Source organism: Gopherus evgoodei, chromosome 11 (assembly GCF_007399415.2).
Source record: "Gopherus evgoodei ecotype Sinaloan lineage chromosome 11, rGopEvg1_v1.p, whole genome shotgun sequence".
In the NCBI taxonomy this organism is placed as follows: Eukaryota; Metazoa; Chordata; order Testudines; family Testudinidae; genus Gopherus; species Gopherus evgoodei.
In genome coordinates this window covers 69,575,571-69,589,130 of record NC_044332.1, presented here as the reverse complement: position 1 = coordinate 69,589,130, position 13,560 = coordinate 69,575,571, and the positions used below count along the sequence as shown (strand labels likewise).

Genomic DNA, 13,560 nt, shown 5'->3' with positions numbered 1-13,560 from the left:
ACTCAAGGAATCTGAGTCTTGGGGTCCCCCAGGGAAGGTTCTGGGGAGACCAGAGTGAGCTAGGCACTGTATAATTCTTAGCTGGTGGCAGCGATACCAGGTCCAAACTGGTAACTAAGCCTGGAGGTTTTCATGCTAACACCCATATTTTGGACGCTAAGGTCCAGATCTGGGAAAAAATGTTATGACACTCCCTCTTATTCCCCTGAACAGTACAGAAAACACAGAGACAGAACACCACAATGGCGTGCAGTGGAATAACGGTTTTGCTGATGCAAGTGTGGAGTACCACAGAAGAGCTATTTTAAGAATGGTTTAGGAAGGAGAAGAAACCTGCACTGAAGTGTGACCTATTTCCCCGTTATCCCATCTACAGCAACAGAGTCCTAAGCACTGGGTTCTTTGAGCTTTCATCCGTTTACCTTTGCTTTTGAATTTGACCTCCTGGCCTTCTAATACTTCCTGGCTTTGTGGACGGCTCTCAAACTGCGGAGGGACACCCTGAGGCTCCCTCTTCTGCTCTGTTGTGCTCTTCCTTGTTCCAACTCTGTTTTCTGCTTCTCTACTCCTTGGACCAGCCTGTCTGATGAGAGACGCAGTTTGTCGAGTTGTCGTCAGGGGCTGTGTGGCCCCTTTCCTGTCCTCAGCCTGTCCAGCAGAAGTGGCCGTGGATTCTGCCTTTGGCTCTGGCTGCACTTTAATGGCTTGCAGGGTTATGGTGCTGGAAGTTTTCTGTAGGCCCTGAGATCCCCTCGCTTCCCCTTTAGGTTCCTGAGCAGGTTCTGTGTTGGGTTCTCTGAGCTGTCGTTGTCTATTGTCCTTGGCTTCTTTGGAGGAAGAGATAGAAGAGGACTCTTTCTTAACTGCTGTCCTCTCTTTGGTTTCAACTGTGAGGCCAGTGCTGCTGGATTTCAGTTCCTTAGCAATCCCATTGCTAGTTGCCAGTTTGAATTCTGAATTTTCAGTAGTTTTGGTTGCAGTGGAAGTTGATTTTGTTGGAGTGCTAAAGGGAAATTATTTATTTAGAGATATAATCAATGGCTTGTAATAATTAGTACTTATACAGCACTTCTAGCATTCATAGTTTAGAAGACCAGAAGGGATCATTGTGATCATTTAGTCTGACCTCTTGTATAACACAGGCTACAGGACATCCTTGAATTAATTCCTGTTAACTAACTAAACTCCACAAAATCCCTGTGAGATAGAGGTTAATATTATTTACCTCTATCTGTTAAAGGGGAATAAATGACTTGTGCCAATGTCAGAATGTGGATTACAAAACAGGAATTGCTGGATCCCATTCCTCTGCTCAGGCCCTCTTTTACAGGACATGGGTCAGCTTCTGATCTCACATACACTGTCTTAGACTTACAGTTCATTCCATTTAAATCTATGGGGTGACAGTGGTGTAAAATCGATGCAAGTGTGAACGGATTCAGGCCACATATACAAATGACTCAAAACACTGTATAAGTCAACTTCCTGTAGATAATTCTAGTTAACTATTTTCACTGTATTTTATTATGCTTATTAAACATACAGTAAAAGTCTCAAAAATGCCTAAGTGATTTGGGAACCTAATTTATATTAGGTTTCAATGAAACCTAGGCTCTTAAGTCCTCAAGTCTCTTGAAAATAAGACTAAGGCTTGCAAGTCACTTAGGCACTTTTGAAAATTTTACCCATAGTTATTTATTCAACCTAACCTTGTTGAGGCCCTTAGGCACTATGTATCAGGCTTGCACTTGTGATTGTACAATGTTATGGTTTACAAAACATACCAGTTCTCCTAGGAGCTCTACTTCTCGAGTCCTCAGGACATTGCAAGCTCTGGCGAGTAGCTCAATTTTACTGTTAAAAAGCATGTTACCAGGAGAAGCCTAAATCTTTGCTTTTCAAAATTTCATTCTATCACAATGCTCTCAGTTTTTGCTTAGATCTGCTTCCAGCAGAGCTGAGCACTTTTGAAAATCCCACTCCAGATGTGTTGGGACAGAAATCCAACATCCTGAATGGTCTAAAACTCAGAGCTAGTGGGTACGTTCAATAAATTAATATGAGCCTCGATGACTCCATGAAGTGATATTGTACATCCTGGTTAACACTGGTTAAAACTTTTCATTCATACATTTTTTCCTATTAAAAATGCTCTTTCTTCTAACTGAAAATGTTTCTTTCACTTTTCAACTTAAAAAAATTAAAATTTTCAAAACTTTCAGAAAAAAATTGAGAGAACATTTTTCATTTCTTATATCTTTTTTTCACAGAAATATTTATCATTCTGACCAGGTCTAGTCCTGGAATTTCTATGTGAAGGACTCAGAAGCACAGTATGTACTTGTATAAAGATGGAGCACAGGTACTCCATTGTCATTGCTTACACTGGTTACCTGGAAGATGTGTATAAATCCTCTAGACTTTGAAAATCTCAGCAATCATTTCTAGAACTCCAACCTTCCTTTACACTTCAGCAGACACAATAATTTCAACACAAAGCTAATCCTGCAGAAGTTTAAATTGTTCCGTTCCCAAAATTTGTTTTCCAGGACTAAAACCTTCAGAGGTTTTCTAAATGTACGAAAACAGAAATCATAATCACTAGACCAATTTCTTACTCATCTAGTTTCAGTTTTTTAATTAAGATTCATGCAGTACCATGCTTTTAAGAAAGATCTGCTCCATATTGACATGATGTATGCAAGAATTCTGAGCATGAATTAGGGGAGTGTTCAGAGCAAGCAATCTCTTGTTTCATACAGTTCACATGTCAATACTGTAGCCATTCCACATTTGGAGCTCCTCCTTAAGACAATGTACATAGTGTGGCAGACCTTCATCTCGCCAGACCTAGCACTACCCCATTTGCTTGCATTGGACTTGGGGTAAATCAGCCCCACTCTGAGCAGTGTTTGTCTTCCCCTCTCTGTACTCCTCTGGCCATATGTTCAGGGTAGGCGTTGGGATCGGCTTAAGGAGCAAGTCTCCACCAAACAAAAATGAAACAGTCTCACAAACACAAAAACAAAGGGGGATACCTTTCCCTGCTCCCTCGCTGGGGCAGAGTGTTGTCCTGTTTGCTCTGGGGTGTCAGTTCTTCCCCTAGCAGACACTCGTGTTTGGCTGTTTCCCCTATGGGAAGGAGAACAGCCTCTCACCCTAGGGAAGTTTATTTCCCTATTGCCACTAGCCTGGCAGCTGCAGAGGAGGGGCTTTACAAGGTCTCAGGCAGTCCCTTAATTGGATGCAAGTGTCCCTAATTGACCTGAGGTAACCCCTTCTCAGCTTGTAGGAGAGAGGGCCTTTAACATTCTAGGGCAAACATAGTGGCCCTCTACCAGACTCCTATGGCCACCCGGCATGACTTTGTTACAACAGAAACATCAGAATTTTCCCTTACAGATCAGATCAGTGGTCTGTCTCGGACAGAATGCACCCACCAACAGCGACCGATACTGACTGCTTCACAGGAGGTACAAGGAATCCATTATGAGATAATCTGTCCCCGAGTAAAGTTTCTTTCTAACCCTCAATAGTTAGATTTGACTTACGCTATGAAGGAGGATGGTTTGTTTCTTTTTCAGTGGAGTTTCATGCTGCAGTTACAAGACACAGTATATTGCATTTTAAAAGATCAGAAAAGGGAAAATGTATTGAATGAAAAACATACCATAATGGGTGAACATACAGGTCTGTCTTATCTGAACCTGAAATAAAAATAAAGGAAACATATTATATTAAATACAAACCTTGTAAATGTCAAAATAGAGCTTTAGGTAAAGTCTATATTTAGGAGAGTCATTTTTTTTTGGTATGGGAGCCAAATTATGGCTTGCCACCAGAGGAAAGTTGATATGGATCTAAATCATACCCACTTTTTGCTGACTCACTGGACCACAACAGATTCATTGATAGATCTTGACTCCCAACCACAAGTGCTGACTGCTTAACTGAAATGGCAAGAGGCCTTGGCTCAGTTTAAGATATTTCTGGATCTAGCAACTGCAAGGCCCACTGAAAATTAAAGGGTTTTGTCTGACTGAAATGTTCTGGGTTAGAAAAGGCAGGCATGTATGATATTCCAGCTGGAGGCAGCTCATTAATTCTTAATGGAACTTCAGAGAGGATGTGGACCTGGGAAGGCCACTCATCCTCTGTATTTGACCTAAATCATGTAATTACGAAGATGCTGAATCAGGTGTTCTGGTTGTAAACTGTGTCCAGCTGCAAATTCCTGACTAAGCTTTAGCTGGCTGGTAGAGATTAACATGTTCAACACAAAGACAAACAATAGCATAAAAATGAAACCAACATATTGAATCTTTCACTTTTGGAAGAAATGTTCTGGCATGGAAGCTCACACAGGGCTTACAATGAATCCAGGGATTCAAATTGCTTAGTGTAATTTACAGCCCAAAACAGAGATTTAGTTTTCTTCTTATTTTAAAATACTCTAATTATTCTAGGTCATTTAGTTCCAGTTACATCTGTCCTTGTGTAGATATGCCAGGAGAGAAAGCTCTTTCTCCCACACTTATGCACATAGCACTGGTAGCCATAAATGGGCTGCCAATTCTGCAGAGTGCAAAGACAGGATGCCAGTTAGTGCAGTCTGCTGCGCTCTAAGTCTGCAAGCACAGGAAAGCACTGGTTACAGTACATGGTGACCAGATTTTTAAAGTGAACAACCAGGAGAGCAGTTCAGGGAAGGAGGGCAGCATAAGGAACAGTTTTAGATCCCAATACAAGAAAGCACTTTAAGCCCATGTTTAATGATGCTAAATTCCCATTGAGTCCCACATATTTAAGTGTTGCCCTGAATAATGCTACTTTCTTGAACTTGGTAAAGTACAGGGAAGTTTGCAGAGATGGGCTTCAGAACTTGTGCTAGGAAGGGCAGCGGGAGGTGAAACAGGGCAGGTCTTCAGTATGTCACAGATCAAGGAGGTCGGGGGAGTGTCCCTTGAAGAGCATATGAACTCAGACTGCTTGTTGTCAGTATCAATATCTGAGGCAGCTCGTTCAGATGACTAGTCTACAGGGAGTTACAAAAACCAGGACAAAAACAACCGTATGTGTAAAGTTCATGTGGAACAGAGACAGACTTTGGGGGAGGCGGCTGAGAACATCCCCAGACATATGGGACATGTTCTCACCCTAAAAGGGACTTGCCTCTGAATCTGACAATTCATTTGGCTGTGGACTACTTCCTACTGGACAGCTTTATCTCCCAGACAAAGATTGTCGCCTCACTTTTGAAAAGCAGGAGCACAGACTCCCTCATGTGAGCAAGATTCAGAAACTTTTATTTTCACTCTGTGGTGTTTTGCCCATGTCCATACAAACCTCCAGCAGGGCTGAGCACCCTGGTGTAGACTTGCAAGTTATAAAAAAATTAAATAAATAGGGACAACTAGAAGGTTGTACACCGCTTACGTTTCAGCAGGAAATGCCAGGTGTAAGTTTACATTGCTGTTCAGTGCCCATTGAGGGGAGCTTTTGATACCTTTACTCATGTTGAACAGCGCTTCACTCCACAAGTATTCTCAATGAAAGAAAAGCTATCACTGGTGGAGCATGGTGCTATTCACGCTAACTAAATGTGTTGGAATCTGGCCCAGGGACATTCAGTCCATATACACTTATTTCATCATGCTCAGTGAATGTTTGGTCTCTTCTGATTTGTGTATTTTGCAACACTGAAATCAAGCAGTTAAGATGAGGGGGAATGCCTGGGAGGCAGGGACTTGCCCATGGAACTTCCTGCCACTGGAGAGCAGTCTGAGCCCAAGACTCTTCTTTCTGCAGTCTTCCTCCTGACCAAAGAGTCTTTGAAAAGCCCCAGCAATGCACTTCAGGAAGTAAGCTGCCTAGAAATGGTTCTTTGTCAGTAAGTGTGTTCAAGTTGATGGCGAGGAGGATGGAAAACTCTCTTCTTTAGGAAACATTTTGAGGGCTGTGTTGGCAGGTGCAAAGAGCCTGGGCAATACCTTTTCAGCAAGCTACAACAGATTTAGGGCCAGTTACTCAAAAGTGATAAGTGATTCTGAGACACCTTAAATGGCCTGATTTTGAGAGGGTGGTGCTAGCACATGCAGACAAATCAGGTGCTTTCAGGTGTCTGAAGCTGAAACCCAAAATCACTATAAAAATAATACCTGTCTCTCATATAGAACTTTTCATTCACAGCTTTCAAAGAGCTTTACAAAGGTGACAAATGTCCATTTTAAAGATGGGGAAACTGAGGCACAGTACAGCAAATTAAACTCAGCCTTAGTAGCTGCCTCAGAGGAACGAAGCCCATGTAGGAGGGGCCAAGAATGTTCTTTCTGAGGAAGTATTTTAAAAATGAAAGTAGCTTGGTTAATACCAAAGGCATAAAACACTCCTAACAGACACCTCTCCAAAGCACCTTGTGTGCTGCCACACAGAAATCCATACTGCATTTTATGCACGTGTTTTGCACAAGTTATGGTTACACTCACAACATAACACAAAGATTCTACTGCATTTCTTACACCTTGGAGGACTCTGTAGAATTAGCTCTCTGAATGCACTGATGTTGCTGCCAGATCATGAGCTGTGGCTACTCCAGTTAGCCCACAGAGTTACTAAAATGCCACAGAATAGTCTAAGAGATTCACAGATTCCAAGGGACCATTGTGATCATCTACTCTGACCTGCTGAAAAATGCAGGCCGCAGAACTTCCCAAAAATGATTTCTAGAACAGATCTTTTAGCAAAATATCCAATCTTGATTTTTTTTTTTTGGTCACTAATAGAAGCAGTTACTCCCTTGGTAACTGTTCCAATGGTTAATTACTCTCACTGTTAAAAATATGTCTTATTTCCAGTCTGAATTTGTCTAGCTTCAACTTTCAGCCATGGGATCATGTTAGACCTTTCTCTGCTAGACTGAAGAGTCTATTATTAAATATGTGTTGCCCATCTGCGTACTTACAGATTGCAACCAAATCAATCCTTAACTTTCTCTTCGTTAAGCTAAATATAGTGATAGTGATAGACTCAAAGAGCTCAATCTAAGGCATGTTTTCTAATCCTGTAGTTGTTCTTGTGGCTCTTCTCTGAACCCTCTCCCATTTCTCAACTTCCTTCTTGAACTGTGGACACCAGAACTGGACAGTATTTCAAAGAAGCATTTTCATTCAATTTTCCAAGTTCATTGTAGTGTACTTCATTCTCAGGAGGCTCAGACTAGCGTTTTGGCAAAAGCGCACAACCACTTGTTCTGGGAGATCCAGATTCAGATATTAGGCAGGTAGTGTTTGGAAGCATCAGAGAGGCAATACTCCACCTCCAAAAGGCAATGTTTCCCATCCTCTGTGCATCAGCAGCAGGTTTCAAGTTGAACTACTGTGTTATAGGCCAGCTGTGAGACTGGGACTGCAGCATAAAGGAATTTAATAGCTGAGATGAAGGAAGAGGTGAGCAAACACTGAATGAACCATGAAGAATGTGAGCCATACATTTGAATCCTTGTCTCAGGGTAGAGATGAGAGATGTGGTGCAAACAGGGCACTCCACAAAGAGTGAACAAAAGACTCGAAAGGTACATAGGACAAAAATAACCTATCACGACCCTGCAATTAGTCTGGCCATAAACAAACAGTTACCAAAATTTTTCACTGAATCCCAGTTGAAAGATGATCAGTTAAAGATCCATAAAAAGCTTAACAAACCTCAGCTGGCTGAAGACAAAAGAGTGCTACATGACCCTATCAATTAAGAGAATGTTCTTTCCACCCTCCACCCGACTGTGGAAACTTGGAAGAAATAAAGCTCTTGGAACAAGATTATCTTTACAGGAGATCTACATAGCTTTGCTTAAAATTAATGCAATAATTTCAATTGTATGACTGCCTGATAATGCTTTACAGAACTTCCTACTAGCTGATTTAATTGATACTTAAAGTATTAGATATAGGAGGTTAGAATGGTAAAGGCAGCTGATAAGATAAATACACTACCATGTAACCTCCTTTTTACTAAATGCCCGGGGCCCATAGTCCTCTCCTGTTCTGAACATATTGATCCAGGAAAGACTGTGCCCCTTAATTAGGGATGCAGTTAGCATTTGAAATTTATACATAATGTGGCTGAACTGTTGGTTCCCAGCCTGCATCATGTCCCAAGACAGATGTGTCCATTATACACAGTAGGATCATTAACCTGGCAGGAACAGTCAGAGATTCAGTCACATATTTAATAAAAGGCTCAATGAACAAAAAACTGCCTGAGTAATACACCGGCAAATGGGGTCTCTAGTGGCTGACCACAGTGGTTACACAGATTGATACTTGCTCACAGCATCCTTTTAGGTTAAGTAGCAAATGGTTGAGTTCAATTCCCATTGTCATTTGTACACATATAACCCTGTTGCTTCTCAAAATGGCTCACCAGATGGGACACAGACTCCCACGGACCTCAGATGATTACAACAAGCTGGTGTAATAGGGGCATATGTAATGTATTGGCTTTGTGCACACAGCTGGCCCCAGTCTTCCTCAGAGATAAAAAGGCTTCCACTATAGCTCAAGTGATAGAGGCCTATGCTTTTGGTGTTGACGTACAAGCATAAGGAGCATCAACCCAGAAAATTAACTATATATGTCATGACATATGGAGCACACATGTTTATACAAATCTATTTTTTCCTTTTAATTACAGTCAGAAGAGGACAGGGCTGGGAGCTAGGATCATCCAAGTTTTAAACTCAGCTTTTTCTCTCTTCTTGTGCTGGTCTGGGCAAGCTTAACTTCCCCATGTCTCTGTTCATCCCTCTCTACACATCTATGAATAATAAATAATAAATAATAATAATGCTTTACTACTCAAAGAGGAATTGTGAAGATTAATGTTCATACAGTGCATTGAAAGAATAAAGTACTATGACAATGCTAAACACAATTACTTAACAACCATGGTAAAAAGATTTGCCCCTCCCCATCCCAAATGAGGCTCTCTCTAAAAGGTATGATTACTGTATTTAATTACATATGTAGAATTTCCACACAAGGGGAGGGCGCATGGGAGGGGAGAGAGAGAGCAAGTGAGTTGGGGGGGGGGAGAGAAAATCAACACTTGTATTCAGACATTGCTGAAAGCAAGGATTTAAGAACGCTTTGTAATGCACTTTTGTTATTCCCAATTAATCTCTTGTTGTTGTACCTTGAACCATGAGTTCTGCAGACACGGATGCCTTCCCGGAGCTATTCATCACGGTACAAGTATAAGTTCCAGCATCAGCCAGACGAACATTTTGGATTTCCAAGAACTGGATGCCTGATTTCTCAAACATGTTGAAACGATCTTTCTGCTGCAACTGAATATCACCCTGCAAAGATCACAAAACAATCCCATTAGAGACACAGTCATGGAAATAAGCAGCTTGTGGTAAAAGACCAGTCCATTGTCCCATATTGTTCTTTCCACTTATCTCTCAGCCAAATACCTTCTGTGGCTAGTACTCAGCCAGTATAAACAAACATTTTGGGTTCAAAGCTTTATAATTCAAATCTGCAGGACACTGCTTCTCCTGGATTTTGCCACCCCTTATTTCCATTCTATTCTGAATTTTCATCATTCACATTAGTATCCTTAGAAAATTAAATTTACTTTTACTGTATAGGCAACTGAAGCAGTAATACATTTTATTTCCTTTCCTGAGAGATGAACATCACATTTTAGAATTACATCAGAGGGGCAGCTGCGTTTGTTGCTTTTTACAGATCCAGAGTCCTGTGGCACCTTACAGACTAACAGAAGTATTGGAGCACAAGCTTTCAAGCACCTGATGAAGTGGGTATTCACCCATGAAAGCTCATGCTCCAGTACTTCTGTTAGTCTATAAGGTGCCACAGGACTCTGTCACTTTTTAGAATTATAGTTACAGACAGAGACTTTGGGAACAATTCTCCATTGTGCATTGTGCTATGGCCCCTTTATGCTAGCTCAGTGGTTTGAGCACTGGCCTGCTAAACCCAGGGTTGGGAGTTCAATCTTTGAGGGAGCCATTTAGGGATCTGAGGCAAAAATCTGTCTGGCGATTGATCCTGCTTTGAGCAGGGGGTTGGACTAGATGACTTCCTGAGGTCCTTCCAACCCAGATATTCTATGATTCTAAGGAAATTCCCCCAGCCTAAGAGAGGTTCCTGAGCAGCATAGAGCTGCCAGAGAGACCCAGTGCAGTCCCTCTCTGGCATACGGAGCATCTCAGGGGTAGACTATAGGGAGCAAAAGGTCTTGGGCTACTGTAGTACAGCTATTCTCTGCTTTCCTTAGCACACTGGAGCCCACGGGAAGCAGAGTGCAAGTTAGAGCAAACCCTTGCAGGGCCTAGAATACAGAGTGTGCAAAGGTGGATAAAAGCCATATTTGACCCTCACCCTTTTCCATTCCTGTGCCAACAATTGAGTCTCTTATGTTTGCAAATAATATTAAGATTGAGGCACAACTAAATGCAAGACCTATCAGAATTGTAAGTTCTGGTTGAAACTTCACCCTCAAAAACAGTCGTGGTCAGAGTTGCCGGTCTGGAAGTATCTACATGGAAAGAAGATTTCTGATAATGAAGGATTCTTTGATCTAGCAGACAAAGAGAGAATCTCCCATGGCTGGAATCTGTAGCGAGTTAAATTCACACTAGAAATAAAGCCCCCCCCCCCTTTATTTTTAAAGAGAGGATAAACAAACACTGAAGCAACTTATCATGAAATGTGATGGGCTCTCTATCAATTGAAATCTTTTAAACAATATTAGATGACTTCCTAAAAGATAGGCTCTTGTTCAGTCACAAGCCATGGACTTGACATAGGAATTAATGAGCGAAATTCTATGGCCTGTGTTACACAGGAGATCAGTCTTGATGAGCACAATGGTCCCTTTTGGCATTATAATCTATGTATCTGACACTGAGCAAGCCATTATAAGCAAATCAGTGCATGTGCTTCAGTAGTCTTTGCTAACAGATGCCACAAACTTTCCTATTCTAAATACAGGTAGAAGTTGTACTCTCCCCAGCAGCATTGTATGATACTTGTTGGTAGATGTTGAATTTTTAACACCTCCGATGACTCAATAACTTCCTAGTGTCTGAATAGTATAAATCATAGCTGAAAGAAAATTCGGTTAAACCAATTGACACCACTGTCCTAGGGATCCAACATGAACTACTGATCTTTCTGAATTAGCAGGTAAGCAATGTAAAAGGAAAGAATAAGGCATCCCCAAATGGATCTGATTCATTCATTCTGAAAATTGTGTTTTTATGTAAGTGTACATTAGTTTTATGATGCCTCACGGTAACACTCTGCTGTTAGATCTTTGCTAAGAAAAGGGAAGAGACTGCCACTTGGCAGAACAAGTTATAAAACATGGATTAATGAAATGCAGATTAGCTAAAGCTCCATGGGACTTTATTATGTTTTTGCATGGCAGAGTGGAGCCCTGAACACTGACTGATGCTCCATGGCATTTCTGTATCTCAAGAGAGAAGGGAAGACAGAAAGATAGATTTTATGATAGTGCCCAGTAACTGGAAATGTGTTCTTTCAATTATGAAACATTCCCACACCTCCTCTGTTGATTCATGGGATTGTTCAGTTTTTGGCAGAGAACCTGTATGAGCAGAAGAAATGAAAACCAGTGAGAAAAATTCCCTACATTTCCTACCATCTGGTCAACAGTCCTTGCTGTGATGCAGAAGACAGTGGAAGAGAGGAAGACAAAAGAATTCATGTTCAATTCTATAATTTTGAAAAGCAAAAATGTCTGCAATCTTTCAAAACAAATGGTTCAGCAGGGGATGGGAAAACCAATCTAATAATTAAATATCACCCAAAAGCGCCACAATTACTGAGACAAATATGGTTGTAAACTTGGGAAATCATCCAGATAACAAAAGTCACTAGAGCATGGTGTTTTTAAACTGTTCTAATAACCCTAACTTTACCTTACAAATCAGAAATTGTAGTGTTATTTCTTTAGAAGCTGAACACCAGACCTGAACATTTGCCAGCTTTGATCTGAAGTTTGCAGCTCAGGCCCTTCCTCATTTTCAGGGCCCGATTCTGGGGGACTGGGGTCTTCGGTGGCAGGGAGCCTGTTTTGGCAGTAATTCAGCAGCGGGGGGTCCTTCTGCTCTGGGACCCACTGCCGAAGTCCCCCGAAGACCCGCAGTGGGGGCCCCCCGCCGCAGAATTACCGTCGAAGCAGGACCCGCCGCCGAAGTGCAGACCGGTCTTCAGGGGTAATTCGGCGGCGGGCAGTCCCCACCGCGGGTCTTCGGGGCCCTTCGGCGGCGGGTCCCAGAATGGAAGGACCCCGAAGACCAGGCTGCACTTCGGCGGTGGGTCCCACTTCGGCAGTAATTCAGTGGCAGGGGGTCCGCAGTGGAAGGAACCCCGCCACCGAAGACCCTGAGTGGGAGAAGCTCTGGGGACCCAGGCCCCGTGAGAGTTTCCTGGGGCCTCCGGAGCGAGTGAAGGACCCCGCCCCAGGGGCCCTGAAAAAACTCTCCTGAGGGCTCCCGTGGGGCCCAGGGCAAATTGCCCCACTTGCCCCCCCTCTCTTGGCGGCCCTGCTCATTTTAGAAGTTAAACTCTTTTGTGATGTGGCTGGTTTAGCATAGCTTATATTGATGTGGATGAACTGTTCTTTTTCAAACCTGGATTTTTTTTAAATATGCAAAATACTGGCAAATAAAAATACACCTGGCTGTTACTGCATTTAGACTGCTTATTTCCATTTTCCTCTGTAGGATCTTTTCAGGTATCACTAAATATAAACTTCTTATGGACAACTAAAGACCAAAAAGACAAAGGATAGCCTTGTGGTAAGGCCCTGGACAGGGACTCAAGAAAGAGGTTTTCCATTTCCAGCTCTGCCACAGACTCCCTTGGTGACCCTAGATAAGTTATTAAATCTCTCTGGGCCTCAGTTCCCCATCTGTAAAAGAGATGATAATATGTCTCTTTTCTCATCCTTTGTCTGTGTTTTCCTTAGATTCTAAGCCTTTTGCGGGAGGGACTGTTTCTTACCAGGGGCTTGTACAATGGGGCCCCGATCCTGGTTGGCACTATCACAATACCAATAATAAATATCATTAACAAGAGTAAAGAGACAGATACAGGTGACAGTTACACTTTGGAATGACTCTACTAGTTTCAGTGGAGTTGTCTGGGTTGCAAGTGAGGGGAAGATTTGCCCCCTCAATGTTGTACACAGGTTTCTTGACATGCAGTATAGTTTATACTATCACAGTCACTGGCGCTTACTAACTGTAATTGAAGTTTCTTCGAGATGTGTTGCCCCTATCTGTATTGTACATGTGGGTGTGCATGCCCACAATGCACCTGAGTAAAGAAATCCTTCAAAGCAGTGTCCGTGGACCTGCAGGTAAGCAAGTCAACTGATTGATATAGAACTCAAACAATCTTGAGGAGGAATTTGGGGTATAAATTAAGAGAGACCTTCTCTTTCTGAAATACTGTATAAAGAGTCTGCCATCATGGCTCCTAGTTCTTTGACCCTTCTGGCCAA

At 42.2% G+C, this 13,560-nt stretch overlaps 1 protein-coding gene across 2 annotated transcripts in view; it reads right to left on the bottom strand.

Moving 5' to 3' along the window:
* MYLK (myosin light chain kinase) overlaps nt 1-13,560 on the bottom strand; it is a 331,910-nt gene that overhangs the window by 158,347 nt on the left and 160,003 nt on the right. For both annotated transcript variants that reach the window (XM_030579826.1, XM_030579827.1), the window contains exons 6-8: nt 9,190-9,355; nt 3,671-3,707; nt 423-1,003 (exon numbers count right to left, since the gene is read on the bottom strand). In XM_030579826.1, coding sequence (XP_030435686.1) covers nt 423-1,003; nt 3,671-3,707; nt 9,190-9,355 — 784 coding nt within the window. The remainder of the gene's footprint in view (nt 1-422; nt 1,004-3,670; nt 3,708-9,189; nt 9,356-13,560) is intronic.